The sequence below is a fragment of the Actinia tenebrosa genome, unplaced genomic scaffold (assembly GCF_029948245.1).
Source record: "Actinia tenebrosa isolate PJP-AT-01 unplaced genomic scaffold, QUT_ActTen_1.0 PGA_scaffold7__59_contigs__length_16204524, whole genome shotgun sequence".
Taxonomy (NCBI): Eukaryota; Metazoa; Cnidaria; class Anthozoa; order Actiniaria; family Actiniidae; genus Actinia; species Actinia tenebrosa.
The window spans coordinates 4,582,723-4,603,556 of record NW_028292584.1 but is presented as its reverse complement, the minus strand read 5'-3'; the positions used below and the strand labels follow the sequence as shown (position 1 = coordinate 4,603,556).

At 35.4% G+C, this 20,834-nt stretch overlaps 3 protein-coding genes across 6 annotated transcripts in view; 2 read left to right on the top strand and 1 right to left on the bottom strand.

The window, feature by feature from the left end:
- Nucleotides 1–7,389, top strand: part of LOC116303929 (TPR repeat-containing protein DDB_G0287407) — a 28,247-nt gene extending 20,858 nt beyond the window's left edge. For all 4 annotated transcript variants that reach the window (XM_089040536.1, XM_089040535.1, XM_089040534.1 and 1 more), the window contains 3 exons: nucleotides 3,547–3,636; nucleotides 5,451–5,609; nucleotides 6,242–7,389. In XM_089040536.1, the coding sequence (XP_088896662.1) occupies nucleotides 3,547–3,636; nucleotides 5,451–5,609; nucleotides 6,242–6,352 (360 nt within the window). In that variant the 3' untranslated portion in view covers nucleotides 6,353–7,389. The remainder of the gene's footprint in view (nucleotides 1–3,546; nucleotides 3,637–5,450; nucleotides 5,610–6,241) is intronic.
- Nucleotides 7,390–8,213: 824 nt separating this feature from the next.
- On the top strand, nucleotides 8,214–10,518 carry LOC116291064 (uncharacterized). The gene is made up of 3 exons (XM_031698185.2): nucleotides 8,214–8,448; nucleotides 9,037–9,152; nucleotides 9,853–10,518. Exons 1-3 carry the CDS (start codon nucleotides 8,328–8,330, stop codon nucleotides 9,955–9,957), a joined length of 342 nt encoding a protein of 113 aa, XP_031554045.1. The 5' UTR covers nucleotides 8,214–8,327; the 3' UTR covers nucleotides 9,958–10,518.
- Nucleotides 10,519–12,440: 1,922 nt separating this feature from the next.
- On the bottom strand, nucleotides 12,441–18,774 carry LOC116291063 (ethanolamine-phosphate phospho-lyase). The gene is made up of 11 exons (XM_031698184.2): nucleotides 18,500–18,774; nucleotides 18,023–18,141; nucleotides 17,213–17,372; nucleotides 16,256–16,330; nucleotides 15,812–16,022; nucleotides 15,381–15,463; nucleotides 14,640–14,734; nucleotides 14,310–14,434; nucleotides 13,663–13,817; nucleotides 13,484–13,573; nucleotides 12,441–12,866 (listed from the first exon to the last, which is right to left on the bottom strand). Exons 1-11 carry the CDS (start codon nucleotides 18,664–18,666, stop codon nucleotides 12,704–12,706), a joined length of 1,443 nt encoding a protein of 480 aa, XP_031554044.2. The 5' UTR covers nucleotides 18,667–18,774; the 3' UTR covers nucleotides 12,441–12,703.
- Nucleotides 18,775–20,834: the final 2,060 nt, after the last annotated feature.

Genomic DNA, 20,834 nt, shown 5'->3' with positions numbered 1-20,834 from the left:
AATATCCATCATATCCTCCTATATAAAATAAACTTTATATATATATTATATATATATATATTACATATATTTTATGTATTATATATATTATATATATATTATATATATAAATATTATATAACATAATAATATGAAAAGTATTTTTATATGACTGGAATACATGGAATTAACGGATTCAGTTCCATAATATCCATCATATCCTCCTATATAAAATAAACTTTATATATATATATAATATATATATATATATTACATATATTTTATGTATTATATATATTATATATATTATATATATAAATATTATATAACATAATAATATGAAAAGTATTTTTATATGACTGGAATACATGGAATTAACGGATTCAGTTCCATAATATCCATCATATCCTCCTATATAAAATAAACTTTAAGGTTTTAGTCTATCTTTCCTTAATAATGATATAATATATGTTATATATATTATATATCATAATAATATGAAAAGTATTTTTCTATGACTGGAATACATGGAATTAACGGATTCAGTTCCATAATATCCATCATATCCTCCTATATAAAATAAACTTTATATATATATCATATATATATATATATATTATGTATATATATTATATATATTATATATATCAATATTATATAACATAATAATATGAAAAGTATTTTTATATGACTGGAATACATGGAATTAACGGATTCAGTTCCATAATATCCATCATATCCTCCTATATAAAATAAACTTTATATATATATATAATATATATATATTACATATATTTTATATATTATATATATTATATATATCAATATTATATAACATAATAATATGAAAAGTATTTTTATATGACTGGAATACATGGAATTAACGGATTCAGTTCCATAATATCCATCATATCCTCCTATATAGAATAAACTTTAAGATTTCAGTCTATCTTTCCTTAATAATGATATAATATATGTTATAAATATTATATAACATAATAATATGAAAAGTATTTTTATATGACTGGAATACATGGAATTAACGGATTCAGTTCCATAATATCCATCATATCCTCCTATATAGAATAAACTTTAAGATTTCAGTCTATCTTTCCTTAATAATGATATAATATATGTTATAAATATTATATAACATAATAATATGAAAAGTATTTTTATATGACTGGAATACATGGAATTAACGGATTCAGTTCCATAATATCCATCATATCCTCCTATATAGAATAAACTTTAAGATTTTAGTCTATCCTTCCTTAATAATGATATAATATATGTTATATATATTATGTAACATAATAATATTAAAAGTATTTTTCTGGGATTGGAATATATGGAATTAACGGATTCAGTTCCATAATATCCATCATATCCTCCTATATAAAATAAACTTTAAGATTTTAGTCTATCTTTCCTTAATAATGATATAATATATGTTATATATATTATATATCATAATAATATGAAAAGTATTTTTCTATGAATGGAATACATGGAATTAACGGATTCAGTTCCATCATATCCATCATATCCTCCTATATAAAATAAACTTTATATATATATCATATATATATATATATATTATGTATATATATTATATATATTATATATATCAATATTATATAACATAATAATATGAAAAGTATTTTTATATGACTGGAATACATGGAATTAACGGATTCAGTTCCATAATATCCATCATATCCTCCTATATAAAATAAACTTTATATATATATATAATATATATATATTACATATATTTTATGTATTATATATATTATATATATTATATATATCAATATTATATAACATAATAATATGAAAAGTATTTTTATATGACTGGAATACATGGAATTAACGGATTCAGTTCCATAATATCCATCATATCCTCCTATATAGAATAAACTTTAAGATTTCAGTCTATCTTTCCTTAATAATGATATAATATATGTTATAAATATTATATAACATAATAATATGAAAAGTATTTTTATATGACTGGAATACATGGAATTAACGGATTCAGTTCCATAATATCCATCATATCCTCCTATATAGAATAAACTTTAAGATTTTAGTCTATCCTTCCTTAATAATGATATAATATATGTTATATATATTATGTAACATAATAATATTAAAAGTATTTTTCTGGGATTGGAATATATGGAATTAACGGATTCAGTTCCATCATATCCATCATATCCTCCTATATAAAATAAACTTTATATATATATAATATATATATATTTATATATGTTATATATTATATATATATATAAATATTATATAACATAGTAATATTAAAAGTATTTTTCTGCGATTGGAATATATGGAATTAACGGATTCAGTTCCATCATATCCATCATATCCTCCTATATAAAATAAACTTTAAGATTTTAGTCTATCTTTCCTTAATAATGATATAATATATGTTATATATATTATATATCATAATAATATGAAAAGTATTTTTCTATGAATGGAATACATGGAATTAACGGATTCAGTTCCATCATATCCTCCTATATAAAATAAACTTTAAGATTTTAGTCTATCTTTCCTTAATAATGATATAATATATGTTATATATATTATATATCATAATAATATCAAAAGTATTTTTCTATGAAAGGAATACATGGAATTAACGGATTCAGTTCCATAATATCCATCATATCCTCCTATATAGAATAAACTTTATATATATATCATATATATATATATATTATATATATATAACATAATATTATTAATAGCATTTTTCTGCGATTGGAATATATGGAATTAACGGATTCAGTTCCTTAATATCCATCATATCCTCCTATATAGAATAAACTTTAAGATCAGAAACGACTGTATGGCTATGAATTCAAATTTTTTTTTTTTTTGAAATTTTCATAGCATTTAATCCGACTATCAAGTTAACGACATACGGAACATTACGTTCCTTTCTAATTTGTTCCTACAGCATAGACTAATTATACATTCAAATGCACTCTCAGTTTGTAAGTATCGGTCGCAATCTCAAATCAAAGTTGCATGCTATTAAATCTAATATCATATTTTACCACACTATTGACATTGACACCTAGGTCTTATCCAAGAGATAAAATTTTACATTTGAATATAAGGGAACGTAAAGTTTGAGAAACGATCATAACCATCATCATTAACATCATCATCATCATCATCATCATCACCATCATCATAACCATCATCATCACCATCATCACCATCATCATTAACATCATCATCATCATCGCCATCATCATCACCATCATCATTAACATCATCACCACCATCATCACCATCATCATTAACATCATCATCACCATCATCATCACCATCATCACCACCATCATCATTAACATCATCATTAACATCATCATCACCATCATCATCACCATTATCACCATCATCATCATCACCATCATCATCACCATCATCACCATCATCATCATCATCACCCGTTACCATTATTTGATCTTCTTTGCCTGCATCTTTCGTTTTCTTCTTTTTTTAATTGCTTTCCATTGGTTTTTATAGGTTGGAGACATTGGTCACTTGGCCGACGCCCTCATGACTAAAACCTTCATCAACCCAAGGCAAGCAATATACTTCAAAGAGAAAGAGGAGGTACATAGGTTCATTCTTGATTCCCTATTCTTTGTGCTAAAAAGATATAACTAGCTAAAAACTAGTGTGAGCTGCGTCGGTGTTTCTAATGAAACAGTAATGATGAAAAGGTAAATTATACACCGTGAAAAGATGAAAAAACTTACTGACGTTTCGGACGGTAGTCCTTCGTCGGAGTAAAAGAGAAAGAAGTGGTAGAAAGGAGTGTATATATGATAGAATAAGACAAAAGAAACCAATGAGAGCAAGGTAGGCAAGGAAACAAATTGTTTGTTTTTGTTTCCTTGCCTACCTTGCTCTCATTGGTTTCTTTTGTCTTATTCTATCATATATACACTCCTTTCTACCACTTCTTTCTCTTTTACTCCGACGAAGGACTAGCGTCCGAAACGTCAGTAAGTTTTTTCATCTTTTCACGGTGTATAATTTACCTTTTCATCATTACTTATTCTTTGTGCTGTTATGATCGAATGTCAAAAAACATGCTAAGTTAGCCATGCCCTGACTTAGTTCAGCCCAGAGGTTGTTTCAGGGTTCGATCTGTGAGTTAGCCGTGCCCTGACTTAGATCAGCCCAGAGAGTTGTTACAGGGTTCGATCTGTGAGTTAGCCATGCCCTGACTTAGATCAGACCAGAGGTTGTTTCAGGGTTCGATCTGTGAGTTAGCCGTGCCCTGACTTAGATCAGCCCAGAGAGTTGTTACAGGGTTCGATCTGTGAGTTAGCCGTGCCCTGACTTAGATCAGCCCAGAGAGTTGTTACAGGGTTCGATCTGTGAGTTAGCCATGCCCTGACTTAGATCAGACCAGAGGTTGTTTCAGGGTTCGATCTGTGAGTTAGCCGTGCCCTGACTTAGATCAGCCCAGAGAGTTGTTACAGGGTTCGATCTGTGAGTTAGCCTTGCCCTGACTTAGATCAGCCCAGAGGTTATTTCAGGGTTCAATCTGTGAGTTAGCCGTGCCCTGACTTAGATCAGCCCAGAGAGTTGTTACAGGGTTCGATCTGTGAGTTAGCCGTGCCCTGACTTAGATCAGCCCAGAGGTTGTTTCAGGGTTCGATCTGTGAGTTAGCCGTGCCCTGACTTAGATCAGCCCAGAGAGTTGTTACAGGGTTCGATCTGTGAGTTAGCCATGCCCTGACTTAGATCAGCCCAGAGGTTGTTTCAGGGTTCGATCTGTGAGTTAGCCATGCCCTGACTTAGATCAGCCCAGAGAGTTGTTTCAGGGTTCGATCTGTGAGTTAGCCGTGCCCTGACTTAGATCAGCCCAGAGGTTATTTCAGGGTTCAATCTGTGAGTTAGCCATGCCCTGACTTAGATCAGCCCAGAGAGTTGTTACAGGGTTCGATCTGTGAGTTAGCCGTGCCCTGACTTAGATCAGACCAGAGGTTGTTTCAGGGTTCAATCTGTGAGTTAGCCATGCCCTGACTTAGATCAGCCCAGAGATTGTTTCAGGGTTCTATCTGTGAGTTAGCCATGCCCTGACTTAGATCAGCCCAGAGATTGTTTCAGGGTTCTATCTGTGAGTTAGCCATGTCCTGACTTAGATCAGCCCAGAGATTGTTTCAGGGTTCTATCTGTGAGTTAGCCATGCCCTGACATAGATCAGCCCAGAGGTTATTTCAGGGTTCTATCTGTGAGTTAGCCATGCCCTGACATAGAGCAGCCCAGAGATTGTTTCGGGGTTCGATCTGTGATGTAGCCATGCCCTGACTTAGATCAGCCCAGAGGTTATTTAAGAGTATCGAGTAAATTGAAAGTTTTGCCACTCTTATTTTTTCGTTATTCTGAATGTGACCATTTTCTTTATTTTTTAGATGCTATTGAAGGCTTTCGACTTGTGCACCAAAGCCTATGGTACCAAGCACATGTTGGTTCTTCGTTTGTATTTGAACATTGGAATCTTGTACGAGGATAATGAAAACTATGAGAAAGCTTACGATTATTTTGTCAATTGGAACAAAGTTTGTATGGAGGTATGTCCTAGAGAGAAAGAGTATTTAAAACACACAGCAATAGATGTACAAGACTCGATATTTATCTGTGGTTATATTGGCTGTATGTCACAAAATGACCTCGTGTGTTTAAATCCATGTTTGAATTAATCATGAATTCAAAACATTCTCCGTACTCCTGATCAACAGAGCACGGCAAAAATAAATTCGTTCATTTGTCTTCAAGTGGTATATACAACACAGGGAAACCATACTATCATTACATTCATCTTCTAAACATGTTGTGTTCAACCTTAGCTAAGAAAAAAAATACAAATATTTTTGTATGTTAACTTGCGCTAGATGTTGGAAGCAATCATGATTGCACAACTGTTCATTCTTTAATTTACGGGACAGATTTCATGCTGTAAATACATCAGTCGCCACGACTGTCAGGGGTGGAATTAATCTCTGTATCTGAGATGAAGACATTGCGCTAATTTTCATGTTCTGAACGCTGCTGTATTTTTGCGCTCAATAATTTGGATCAGATGTACACATGCAGTAACAAAAGCCACCCTTGGTATTCGCACGCAAAATTGCGACATATGTACAAGTCCTAACCAGCTTCGTGCTAAGCGTTGTTCTTTGATTTTCATCTTTTTTTTCTTCAGGTTCTTGGCCCTGCTCACCCTAAAACCAAGCGATCAACAGATACTCTGGAGGAGGCTATGTACAAGCGTATCCGAGAAAGGAGAGAAAGACAAGCAGCTGGAACTGCTTAAAGCCATTCTCCCATTAGCTATACAAAAAACATATTCGTATATTCTAATCGATATTCACGATTATTCACATAATTTAATCCAATGTGCATCACAGGAAGGTGGATTTAGGCCCTGACAAACGCGCATTAACATTTAATTTGACTCACCCAATGGCCAACATCTGTGGAACTGAGAATGTCGGCACGTTGTTGTGTCGTGTAAGCCCAGTATGATAAACAGCCCAACATTTGACCTTATAGTCAACATTTGTGAAACTGAGAATGTTGGCACGTTGTTGTGTCGTATAAACCCAGTTTGATAAACAGCCCAACATTTGACCTTATAGTCAGCATTTGTGAGACTGAGAATGTTGGCACGAGCCTAACATTTGACCCAACATTTGCAATACTTTCATGGAAACGTGTACAAAACATGTAATACGCATGTCTAGTGCCCAAAATGTTGGCCGAGTGTTGGTGAATTAACCATGTCGAACGAAGCAAACATTTTTGAAACGATAGAAATGTTTGTGTGATGCTGGGAAAATGTTGTTTTCAAATTCAAACTTCTCCCATCATTTTTGGTGAAGTACTTTGAACGATGCCAGCATTTTTAGAACGACAGATTCTGAAATGTTGGTGTGATGTTAGGCAAAGGTTTTTTTTTCAACATCAAACGTTTCCTAATATTGTTGGCAGGCCATGACAAACTGCCCCGGCAACATTTGACCCAACAAAATGATCTTTGGTCCAATCTTGGGCTCATTTATCAGGGTCTTAAGATGTTTGAAATTAAAAAATAAGCAAGCATAATAAGATAAATGGATGTCCAAATACCAAATATAATTGAAAATCAAAACAAACAAAAAACAAACAAAAAATATCGAAATCGAAATCTAACAAGGGTGGCCAATAGTACCTTATGTTATACCAGATCTAATTTTCTTTAAGCCGGCACATTCGTTTCTTTATTTATTTCCGCCTTTGTTTCTCACAAATTTTCTTATTTAGCATTTGTTATTTTGATAATAAATGAATAAAATGCAATGTTATGTTCTCCGTGTTTCGGAACCAGCTGTAAAGTTCTTCCTTCTTCAAAGGATCATATAATATTGATTTCTTTCAAAAGTTATTTGCTATGGAAAAATGATTTCTGGATTTTTACTTTTTGATTTAATTAAACCAAGGACCATACTTCCAGACATCGAGTGCTGAACCGTCGTATGGCAGCGCGAAGCATTTACGGCTACGCCGGAGATTTCGACCCCGACACCGCTATCCGGAGATTTACAGACTGATCAGGAAGCTAGGCCGAAGCCTAAGGGAGAGGTTAGTTGGCCCCTAGACCGTAGATGATGTTTGATCATGAAGCTGATGGCTTTGAACGCATACTCATTACGTTCCATGTGGGATGCGCTTTGAAAAACTTAACTCATATTTTTATCTAGGGGTCAAAAATAATGAGTTATTTATAGCAGAATACTTTCAAATTTAAGGAGAAGTTGTTTTGTTTGACGGATTTCACTAGACATCATTCCCCGACTTGTGCAGACTTTTGCGCATCAACTGGATAATCTAAATAACAATAAAAATTATGAAAAATAGTTAATAATATCTATATCAAAAGAAAAGCACAAACCCGCAAAGCATCATGGTCAAAGGAATATGGTGGTCCATAAGGGACATACAGCAAATTTGACAGGTTGCTGCAAATATAACAAAAACGAGGGGAGTTGCTTTAAAGAAAAAATCGAGTTGCTGCAAATAAGAAACAAGTTTCTTCAAGTGAAATGAGTTGCTTCTTATTGATCATGACCTCACCTCTAGCTTCGGATTGGGAGTCTATAGTAGTAGCTGGGCTTCCTTTTGAATTCCTAGCCGCGTGGTCATGGGTTCACATGAATTCAATATGGCGGACACAGTGATGAAGATGAACTGTTACTGAAGAAGACGAAACTCTCCAAAATCACCTGAAAATATAAAATAACAAGAAAAACATGGTTAATCTAAGTAATATCTTAAGTGCTCGTGGACCACATCTGATTTATGGAGTCAAAAGAGGAAAAGTTCCGACCAAACTCAGACCAACAGTAGTTGCGACAAAAACCATCACCAAAAGTAAGACAAGATACAGAATTTGAATGAGTTATATCTCAAATTGTACTGCTTTTTATTGTCTATTTATCCCTTCAGTATAGTACTCTGTTGATATGTACTTGTTAGTTCAAGGAATAGCTTTTTCATGATAACGAAAACAATATAATTTTTTATTATTTTTGAACAATCTGTGTTCTAAGCATTAGCTTAACTGACTAAACTCCCTATCCCCCTACCCCTTTAACCCTGAATTTAATCTCCAAAACTAGAACTCGTATGTACTGTCTGTTTGTACCTATGCTATACCTGTTGTTAAATATTTCAAGGAGCCAATAGGAAAGGGGGGGGTTGGATACTTCCCAGAACCCACTAGGTTGACCAAAAAATTCAATAGGATAACCTTGCAACAATAGAGATATGTGAATAATTGTCCAAGATGTTAAAAACCCTCTTTTATTACAAGGTCACTGCTGTTCTTGCTTCAATGCACAGGCACGGTTACCTTTCAAGATGGCGCATGGAACTGCGCAGGGGACTAATCCTCGTTCTCTTTAGATTCCCAGTAACTGTGATTCTCTCTTTACACACACTGTTTAAATTATTTGTCAGGAGCTCCTTGTACTGAAGAAATGTTCAAACTCCTGACGTGCTGGAAGAGAAACACTTATTCTGACGCAAAGTGTTCAGATGAAATTGGAACTTTTATGAAATGTGCACAACGACATGTAAGTCTCCTAATTATTTTTGTTATGTAATTCAAGTATTCTAAAATGACATGGCTTTTAATGATACCCTCCCTCCCCCCCCCCCCCCCCCCCCCCCCCCCCCAAAAAAAGACACCCAAAACAGCTTGCTGCTGGTGTGGGGAGTAGCTAAGGAGGCAGCCATTTTATAGTTAGGAAGCAGCCATTTAACTATAATTATTACTAGAAGCTTGCCCTACTCTTTGCAACAAAGAAAACACTTTGCATCCATAATGGTGTAAATGCAAGCAACATACATGTAACTTGAGGATCTTGAAATACAACTAACACAACTAACTGTTGTTGACTTGTAGAATTTTGTTTGACCACTTTGCCATAGTCTCTGTAAGCAGACTGTGCAGAATGGGGCTCCCCACTGACCCTCCTTCTACCCTAATGCCTGCATAGACTACCACACTTATCACAACTCACTGGTATTTCTCAGATAAAGGCTAGTGGTGAAAAGAGGCTTTGCACCTTCATGTTACTGCAGACATGTTAGATGGCAATACAATTGTTTTACATGAAAAAGAACTCAATTTCCGAGAGCAAAAGGGTTTTATTGTTCTGCCATGTAACCCAAGTAGTGCAAGCTGTATTTTGTGTGCTGGCACATGATGGTGCAAAGCCTCTATATTGGGTGATATTTTGAAGTTGTACTGACTTTGTTTTTTTTTCCAAGATGGATATGAAAGCAAACCAAACAACATCTGATGCTTGGACGTCAACTGACGTTAACAAAGTGTTGAAGCAGTTTACAGAACTAAAGGGACCAAGAGACCACTGAGGATAAAAAAGAAAACTTTAAAGGCAGGACACTGTACTACTGTTGAAATTCCACTGTGTCTATATATTACCACTCTTTTCACTACTACGCACTGATCAAGACAACAATTGCAACACATTGCCCGATCTCCCTGTCGTGACTGTTGTCTCAATCAGCATGTAGCAATGAAGAGTGGTAATTACTATTGTACAAAACATAAAGTAATGCAGAAAGTTGTTTATAAAGACGCAGACAGTCAAACTTTACTTCTGCAGCATTGCACATGGCATTACAAAAAGACAACCTGTTATTATCACTGACAATCTCATGATGAGCTTGCCTCGGCAAATGAACTGAGGGAGTTATTTTGGTTGTACCACTGTCTAGGATTTGGTTACTACATGTAAGTTTTATATTTCAATAGTTTTGTGCCTGCTAGACAGTGTGACATGGGGATGTGACAATGGCGAATAGACAAATCAGGGGGAAACCTTACAGATATGATGATGATTTCAGGATGACAATATGTGGCAAACAAATAGATTTCCCATAACAAAGTTTATTAAATTTAATGAAATCTAATTTTAGTCTTCTCCAAAAATTATTAATAATATTGACTTTTAGGCTTCCTTTGTTTTTTAATTTTGTTCTCGTAAGTTCATTTTCATTTTTTATAAGCAATAATAAATAGTCAAGCTATCGAATTTGTTTAGTAAACCTTCACAGCATGTATTGTGTAATTCCAGATAATATTTATACCCCCACCTTGGAGGAAAATCTGTAAAAAGGCCCCTCTACTCCCCAGGAACTTCCCATTCTCTTCCATTTAAACTTTTTTTCGGTTCTATTTTAATTTCTAAGGCCCTGGCTAAACAAGGAAACATGTTTACCGTGCGTATGTTTTGCAATGTTTCCCAGTTTCCCAGTTTAGCCACATGTGAAACATTGCAGCGCATGCAAAAAAATTTTCTTTCAAGATGCAAAAAATGTTTTAGCTGTGTGGCAGAAACATTTCATGCTTCCAAGACACATGGAAACAATGTTTGCCGATGTTTCCTGACAGTTTTGCCACCTTTGGAAACATTAAGGAGACGTTTCTGGAAACATGTTTCGTTGTTTAGACAGGTACTTTTTGAATAGAGCCTGCCAGCAGGACCCACTTAATTTCATGTCCCTTGCTATCAAATAGACTACTTCAACAAAACAGTGGCCATCTTGCCAGGGGGCAAAACAATTCAAAGATGATTTATAATACATAGAGTTTTGCATGTTTTCTTTTATGGGTAAAGGTGTCCGATGTGGCGTCTTCATTCATCTTATGTCGTATTTTTTGTGTGGTGAGCTGTTAATATCAAAGGATGTCATTGCTGCAACAAAGCTTTAATTACCCCCTGGATGCCCCATAATGCTTTGCAATCCAAGATGGCCACCATATCGTTAAAGTGGTCCATTGTTTCAAATCCTAAAAATTTGAGAATCTTTTCTCTAGTAAGAAAAATACAATACATTACAACCTCAGGAGCTCCTTGATTCTCTCTCACTGCAGTTACCACTACCCAAAATGGAGTTTTTGTTTAAAAAATATTATATATTAGTAATTATTATAGAGTTAGGATAGTATATGTATGCTGATTGGTCGAAAACTATGCTTTATTAGTGAACAGAACACAGTGCTGATAATATCCGCGAGCACGAAGTGCTGCTACTGTAGATCTTGTGACCATCTTTTTTTCATAAATTAATGCAATACCAAAATAAGATTAATCACTATAAATATAACAAATAAAACAGCCTTGTCCATGCTCCATTCAGTAATAAATCACTTAGGAAGAGAAATAAGCACTCAAGAAGTGTGAGAAGCACTTGACTGCCTAAGGCTCATGTTTTTCATTACACTTCTTTCATGCTCGCGTCACTTGCAGCGTGCTTTATTACTGTTAAAATGGAACACAGAAAAAGGTGTTTTATTTGTTAAATATGAATATATTTTTCTAGATATACTGTAATTAACTATTGTTACCTTGTCAGAAAATATCCATACCTTCCCCCATGGAGGGAACATGTTGGACCCTCCATCCCAATAATATCTACATAAAAAATATAATTGATTATTATTGCTGTAAATTATTTATGGTAAAAAAATTATGGATATTTTCTTGCTGTGGCATAATCAAAACAGCTTAAACTAGTTTAGAAGAAGAAAATTCTGATGTTATTAAAATAGTTTATCACATCTAAGCTAAAATTTAGAGTTTGAATCATCTAACTACTGTCCGCCATTTATTTGCATGGCTCTTACGAGCCCTGGATGTTTGATATCCATGACGTCAGTTTCTCAAGGATTTGTTTTTGGCATCTATTTAGCTCTATTGAGGAAAATGGCCCAATATTATTAAATTTAAACAGCTCTTCTGACTTAAAAACTATTTTGAAAGTGTGTAAATTCTGCTAGATAAGCTAAGTATAGAGTGCCATACTATATATTCACAAAAAACTTTGTAAGACATTTGCACAAAATATAATAAGTTCAGTATACCTCAGTAGACCGTAGATTACAGTGCGTAAACTCGGCTAGATAAGCTTAGAAGGATCGGTATAGAGTGACATGCCATATATCCACAAAAACTTTGCAAAACATTTGCACAAAATATAGTTGGTTCAGTATACCTCAGTAGACCGTAGTTAATTGATAACTGTAAGTTCATTACTTTTAAGTAATTAAAATCAAGAACGATTTAATACTATGGCTCAGCTGGTATGATTCACTTCATTTTGGTCCATTTTCGGCATCATGCATCTCTGTAAGAATCTTGTCAAATGCCTTGGTGACGTAATCAGCATCTTCATGTGAGAAACACATTGGTGGCTTGATCTTGAGAACATTTTCATGGGGGCCATCAGCACTGACAAAAACAAACTCATCCTTGGCCCTAAATAGTAAATTATAAAATAACTGTTCTAAGTCTCGCATTCTGATTGGTTGGGAGCTCATGCTTCATGAGAGCACACAGCACGCTTGTATACTTTCAGTTTCGTCATTCTTGCAATTTGCATTTTATGAAAGAAATAAAAAACTTGCTTGCTGTGCTGGGTGGAGTTATAAAACACTTGGGGATTGGTGGATCACTCGAGAAGTGTCGAGAAGTGTCGAGAAGCACTCAGCTACGCGTCATGCTTCTCCTAACACTTCTCTCTTGTTCTGCCAACCCCGGTTGCTTTATAACTGCACACAGCACATGCACATGTTTTCTATTTCTTCAATAGATTGTGGTGTGAATATCATAAACATGTTGCTGCATGATTTTAGATGGGAGTGGTTGCCCAAATCTCCTGAGCCACAGGCTTATGTATAAATGTATGTTATATATGTAAATCTATGCTCGAATGTGTGCCCTTTATCCCCTCATACTATAAGTGCTCCTCCTTATGGGTATTTAAAGCTACACAGATTAGAGAGAAGTCAAAACAAATGGTGGAGATTCTGAGGATGGGAACTGTGGACCTCTAGCTCTGAAGGCTGTGCACTAACCAACTTAGCTACCCCTACCTGTAAACCATATGCATTGCTTCGGCAGTAGCTGGTTCTAAAGTATCTCGATCTTTTACTAACTCCACACCAATCATTAGTCCCATACCCCTGATAAAAAGAAAACAAATTCATTAAAGCACGTGCATCGCAACACTTGTACATAGTATTAAATTATTACTAATGAATTAATGGCTTACCTCACATCACCAATCAACTCGTGTTTCTGCTGCAGAGCTCTCAACTTTTCAAGGAAAGCTTCCCCAACCTCTATAGCATTTTGTACAAGGTTGTCCTCCTTGAGGCTGTCTAACACTGCATTACCGACAGCACAGGACACAGGGTTACCACCAAACTAAACAATAAATAACATGAAAGTTTCAGCCTCTACAGACTAATCTCCAATAATATTATAATTGCAAACCATTTGATAGACATTTGATAAGGCATCAAGGAACCTTAGTGTAGTGCACTTTGCTTTTTTTTTGGGGGGGGGGGGGGGGTCGTTTATTTGTTTGTTTTGTTTTGGCTCTCAATTAGATCAGCCCAGAGGTTGTTTCAGGGTTTGATCAGTGAGTAAGCCATGCCCTGACTTAGATCAGCCCAGAGGTTGTTTCAGGGTTCAATCTGCGAGTTAGCCGTGCCCTGAATTTGATCAGCCCAGAGGTTGTTTCAGGGTTAAATCTGCGAGTTAGCTATGCCCTGACTTAGATCAGCCCAGAGGTTGTTTCAGGGATCAATCTGTGAGTTAGCCATGCCCTGACTTAGATCAGCCCAGAGGTTGTTTCAGAGGGTTCAATCTAAATTAGACTAGACCAATGGGCATCAAATATATTGTTCTACTTACTGTGTTAAAGTAGGACATTCCAGTAGCTGCGAATGATTCTGAGATCTCAGGAGTCGTGATAACAACAGCCAGTGGATGCCCATTGCCGATTGGTTTACCAAGGGTGACTATATCAGGCGTTGCATCTTGCAAAGGAAGAATGATTTTATCAATAAGCGTAACGAAATGCTCAAAATTAATATTTCATAGGGAATAGGAAAATCTTGACTCAAGAAGCTCATTGCTGTGAAAGATCTAAAAAAATTCCATCTAAAGATTAAAAAATAAGAACTTCCATCCACTTATCCAGGCATCTATCCATTTAATTATCATGTAATTAAATTAAAATACCTTGACTTTCAAATGCCCAGAAGTGTTTTCCAGTTCGACCAAATCCAACCTGGACTTCATCTGCAATGCATACTCCACCTGCCTCTCTAACATACCTTAGTAGAAGAAAATGAGGAAATTATGTTCCTTTATTACATTACTGGCCACTGTCATTTGGTATGTAAGACCCTCGTACAGTATATTAATAATGTTGAAATGATATTGGGCAAAAAAATTTCATTAAGTTAGGCCTAGGGCAAACGTCGAACTTTCCATGCACCGAACTTAATTACATCAAAGAATGCCGCCTCATTACCACCTGATATCCATTGTTTTTAATGAGTTCGGTGCATGGAAAGCTTGACGTTTGCCCTAGGCCTTACAGTTTGTCATAAATCCGATTGGTTATGAGTCAGAGCACTCATTGATTTCACACTTTCTATTTCCTCCTTTATATCCAGAATAATTGTGTTGTTCCAGAAATTATCCATACCCACCCCACAGAGGAATTTGGAATTTCCAGTGTGGGGGGTAGGGGGGTCAGAGAAAAAACAAGAATTACAGAGACTGTATGGAAGAAATTTGGAATTTCCAGGTAGGGGGGTGTCTTAAAAAAATCCTCCACGAGGGGGGTATGGATAATTTTTGGAACTACACATTACAGCTATCCAAATAAGCGCAGCATACAGATGCCATCATTAAAATGAAGACAAAGGACAAAACTCAGACAAACTGTTATTTTACATATCATATATTACTCACTTAAAGGCATTCTTCATGAAGCCTTCTGGATATATTATCTGCCCTCCACACCCCTGCATTGACTCACATATAAAAGCTGCAATCTAAAATACAAAGGGCAAACTATGTCAAGTAAATGAACAGCATATTAAGATGTCACAAGACCTATGATCAGTAGTTCTTTGCCTTATCTCTGATATGGTTCCTTTGCTGATTTATTTATATATCTTAATGTGAACTAATCAAAACAGAATAAGCCTCAAGCGAGATGACGTTTTACCCCCGTCTCTAGACAATAATCCTTTTCACATTGCTTTTGTTCTTTAATTATAACTATTGTTCCTGTATTCTCTAAGGAATCAAAAATTTTAATATGAAAGAATTTATGAAACTATTATGGTATAGAGTTGGGGGTAAAACGTCATCTCACTTCAGGCTTATTAAGTACTCACTTTTCGACCATCATTTTCTGCATTGTTTATCAAGGTCTTGACTTCATTGGCATACAGTTCTCCAGTTTCTTTGCCATATCCCTTATATTTCCCCCGGTAGGGATCAGGACAAGGACAGACATGGACAAAGTCCTTCTTGCCCTCACCCCCTAGGGCATTAAATTTGTATGGGCTGACATCTATGAGTGCTGAAGTATGTCCATGGTATGCTCTAAATTAGAGCAGGAAAAAAAATTTAAAAATCAGGTGGTATATATTTTTGGAGCAAAGATAACTATTTTGGGGGCCATTCATTACTTAGAGATCAGGGGGAGGGGAGATTCAAATCTGTGTTAACGAATAATGCAGTGGGGTGCAAATTTATGCAGTATGTAGAAAATATGTTCTTCATGAAATGGGAACATACTAAGGATGTCTTGACTAATTCCGGTAGCTTGTATTTACCTGTCAACGACAATAGTGTCATGTCGCATAGTGTGTGTTCTTGCTAATCTTAAGGCAAGATCATTGGCTTCCGATCTGAAAAAACAAATTATTAGACATAAGAAGATATAACTAGCTAAAAACTAGTGTGAGCTGCCTCAGTGTTTCTAATGAAACAGTAATGATGATAAGGTAAATTATACACCGTGAACAGATGAAAAAACTTACTGACATTTCGGATGCTAGTCCTTCGTCGGAGTAAGAGAGAAAGAGGTGGTAGAAAGGAGTGTATATATGATAATATGACAATTTTTTGAGATTATTATTGACAATTATCTTAGCCAACAAGAAAAAGCATAGTCAGCAAAATAGAGGATATTACATGGGTGCGCGGAGATACGAATTTTTTCTTTGAGTGTTCAATTCGCTGCGCTCACTCCTGAGATATGGTATCTAAATTGAACACGAGAAGATAAAATTTGTATCTCCAAGTGGCCATGTAATGTTCTGTTTATTATATAGATATCGATGAAACTTAAATAAAACAAAAGCTCAAAAATTCACTGGTGAAAGATACCGTATCAAGTTTTCGACACTAGAGATTACCTGGTATTTCATCGATATCTATATAATAAATGTATATAACACATTCCCTTTTGGTCCAAGCCCATAGTTACAGTCAACGACAACATATTTTGAATTGACTGTTGTTAGTATAGCATGGCATTCCCATGGGAATAATAACTTTCATTTGTGCCTGTTTAAAGGTCATTCCAAAATGCTTGAATTCAATGTCACATTTGGGGAATAATCTCTTGTTTCATCCAACATGGCTGCCCCATGAGAAATGCCTACTCCTCCCCCAATAATGACTCTCACTTTATCTCTCTCTCAACTTGTTTGGTATCCCTGTGGTAAATCTACCCACAGGGAGACCACCACAGGTAAACATAAATTCTACTCCAGTATTATACTCACCCAGAACATACAAAATAACAAACACTAAGATGAGGTGGGAATTTGGAGATAAGCTGTTTAGTATAGTGTATAATGTTGTCATAGAGAAATCTATTGTTGGTATTCAAGATACACATCTGGTCATGCGCTGCTTTGATGACTCGTGGATTGCAATGCCCAACTGAAAAAAATGTTGTAGGCTTATATTTAAATTCACAACCCCAGAAATTTACATAAAGATTAGTAATACTCATGTATATACCCTCTTCAAAACCACCTGGCACAAAACTGTTCCTAGACCCTACCTCCTGTCCCTTGGAAATTTAGATTTCTTCCCATTGAGTACACTAGGTACTCAACATTTAATACTCACTCACCCCCTACCCCTTGGAAATTCTATCCCCCCCTCCCCCCTTGGTGAAGGCCCTCCTCAGACCCTCTCCACACCTTGGAAATTTTACTTCTCCATGGGAAAGTAATGAATATTTTATGGACCCACACCACCTGTTGGAAATTCCAATCTCCCTCCATAGGAAAGTATAGGTATTTTCTACTACACAATATACCCTCCTCAGACCCTCCCCACCACTTGGAATTTCCTTTCTTTTACATTATCATACCACAATTATTTCACCACTGTTTCCATTGCTACATGCTCAGTGAGACAATATATATATGTAGAAAGACTATACTGTCAATCAAACGAATTGTTTTGGTACCTTTACATACTTTGATTGACGGCAGTGTATTGCCAGACTCCCCGGTCAAAACTATTGTTCAAATTGCATTGCAATGAAATCAGGGCAATAGTATGAGTATATATTTTCTCACCATGTGTTACATTATTCATACAGTCTATGCACTTGTTTCCTTTATCATCAAACAGATACTGTCCTCTGCCGTGGGTGATTTTTGGTGGGGACTTTGCAAAATGAACCTTACATGATTTCCTAAATGCAATAAAAAACTATTTATTGAAATATTATAGGATTCCGTGAAATATTAGTAATACTAACTTACACTATTTTATGCTAATTCTATAGTTTTCTTTTGTTTAACTAGCATCATTTTGAACAATTTAGTAATTAGTGTTTCACGGTTATAACGCAGTATTATGAAAAAAGTTTTATATATCAAAGTAACGTGAAAACCAAGGTTATCCTTGCCTGGAATTGTTCTGGACATAGGTCAAAAACCATACAACGAAGAAAACAAAATACAGTCAAAGAAAGCTGGTGGATCAAAGACGATATATATTGATAATGTAAGGAATCTATACTTCGAGGATAGATATTTAGCAGCATTTACCCAATGTGTTTTCTTCTAACTGCCATGATTTCGTCCGACGTTAGACCTTTGTCATCTCCATTGTTCATATGATTTTCTCCATGAGCCATTTTGCGTTTTTTTAAGTCATCGCTATTAGATAACCCTTCGAGAAGGTCTTCTGGCCGAGCACGCTTTGTCTCTGTCATCCCAAATTATTTAAAAACTAAGAATAAATAATATGTTTGGCTTAAAAACTCACTACAGGGACACAAGACCTTTCGAGCCAAAAGTTTTTTGTGATCGTCATGTGACATTTAAGTGACGCAATGACCAAAATGACCGGCTTTAAAATCCTGTTTGCAGAAACCACAGGAAGCCCAAGCTATTCCATTGTTCAGAATAAATGGCGTGTGACTTCGTACCAAATACACCTTTTGCTGTTCATAATAACCGCAAAGGAATATCATCGAAGCGAAGAAGCATTGTCATTAGAGCGAACAGGCATACAATAAGGCGAACTACAATAAGGCGAACTTTCTAATGAAAGTTTGAAATCGTTAATGAACCCACGCAAAAATATTCCTGATTGTCAAATTCAATGCTAAATTTCTTAATGAACGTTCCATCGCGCCTTATTGTATGCCTGTTCGCTCTAATGACCTGATGCTTCTTCGCTTCAATGAATATTCCTTTGCGGTTAATGAACAGCAAAAGGTGTACTATGGCCGACCTCAGATTCATTCATTCATTCAAATGATCACTATCCGTCCATGCCATGTCCTGAGTTTGATCATAGTTAATGGAGCGGAATCATTCCACTCAGTTAACTATGGTTTGATAAAATTGACTTGCATTACTTGTTTTGTCTCAGCTGTTCTTAACCTACAATTCAGGCTCCACGGGGAGCCCAGTCTATAGGCTGTTTAATTCCATATACATTAATTTTTTACATATATATTTTTTCTTCTTATTTATATTTATTAAACTCATTAATAATGCATGAGGAAAACACAACAGAAATCACGACCGTAAAGAGCAAGGGCGGATCCAGGGTTTTTTTGAAGGGGGGTCTCAGGGGTAAATTTTGTGGGCAAAGGAATCCCAGTCGCATTTTTACCACAAGAAGCTCATTTGACCTCAGGAATGACGGGGGGTCGCGACCCCCCGACCCTCCCCCTGGATCCGCCCTTGAAGAGTTCTGTAGATCAGATACAGAATCCTGTTCATTTGCATAAACTTTAAGATGGATTTTCTTGGCCAGATTCACTTTTATCTTGAAAATTTTAGCGAAACACAAAGGAACTAAACTAGACGTTTGATAAGTAATCTACAGTATGAGTGGCCGTGTTGTATCCAATATACAAACTCGAGGCGTAGCCGAGAGTTTGTATATCGGATACAACACGGCCACTCATACTGTATATATTACATATAGCTTTAGCAATTAATGATGGTAATTGAACTGAGTGGAGTGCAATTTGGCCTGAAATCAAACGCGCGATTACAAAATCGCATGACCGCAAGTTTGATTTCAGACCAAAATTGCACGACACGAAGTTCAATTACCACTTAATCATATCCTTTTTGTAATCATACACAAGAAAAAGACACAATAAAGAGTGCAGAATAATCAATTTAATGTAGTAGAAGAACTAAATGCGAACAAAAAAAAAAAACATCAAAAAAAGTTTTTTTTGATTTTTGATTTTTTTTGTTTTATTTTGTTTTATTTTATTGTTTGAAAAAAAATTTTTTTTAGGGTGCGATTAAGAGCTCCTAAGGATGCGATTTGGGAATTAATCGCACTCCTTTGGACCAATCAGATTGCAGGATTTGGTAGTGATTACAAAAAGGATATGATTAATTGATTTATCATTCTATGTTTAACTTTAGCACGATGATTGTAGAGCTACTCTGTAGATGTGTCATCATTAAACCTATATTATTATTATCACTATTATTATTATTATTACTATTATTATTATTATCAGTATTATTATTAAATTGATGTTTGGTTTGGTTTAAATGAGTAACACGTGAGTTGAAGTGATAGGGCAGCGACGGTGGATTTTGGGATGCCGATGGAACTGCCAGCCAGTTTATCTTGTGATACTTTTTCGTCTTTCTTGGTCCAAAATAACCCCAGAAAGAAGGAAAAAGCATTTCAGGGGGTGGGGGAACATATTCCAGTTTTTTTTTTTCATGGTAAGCAGTGAGATTCATTTAACACTGAATTTTTCCACCCCTCCTGGCACTACTCAGCTTTCTGGATCCATCGCTGGTGAAGATGGGTGGAAGGCTATGAGGGTGGGTAGGGGGCTGTGAAAAAGGGGACAGGGGGAATGGGATTCTGGACCCCTTAAACTATTGGGGT

What these genes read in the sequence shown, in the direction of transcription:
- LOC116291063 (XM_031698184.2), bottom strand. Translation starts at nt 18,666, where the DNA reads ATGACAGAGACAAAGCGTGCTCGGCCAGAAGACCTTCTCGAAGGGTTA. An exon ending in CTGGGCATTTGAAAGTCAAG is followed by an intron (nt 14,435 to 14,639) that starts GTATTTTAATTT and finishes TTCCTTTGCAAG; the next exon opens with ATGCAACGCCTGATATAGTC. An exon ending in GAATGTCCTACTTTAACACA is followed by an intron (nt 13,818 to 14,309) that starts GTAAGTAGAACA and finishes TTTATTGTTTAG; the next exon opens with TTTGGTGGTAACCCTGTGTC.
- LOC116291064 (XM_031698185.2), top strand. Translation starts at nt 8,328, where the DNA reads ATGGTTAATCTAAGTAATATCTTAAGTGCTCGTGGACCACATCTGATT. An exon ending in GACAAAAACCATCACCAAAA is followed by an intron (nt 8,449 to 9,036) that starts GTAAGACAAGAT and finishes ATTATTTGTCAG; the next exon opens with GAGCTCCTTGTACTGAAGAA. An exon ending in TGAAATGTGCACAACGACAT is followed by an intron (nt 9,153 to 9,852) that starts GTAAGTCTCCTA and finishes TTTTTTTCCAAG; the next exon opens with ATGGATATGAAAGCAAACCA.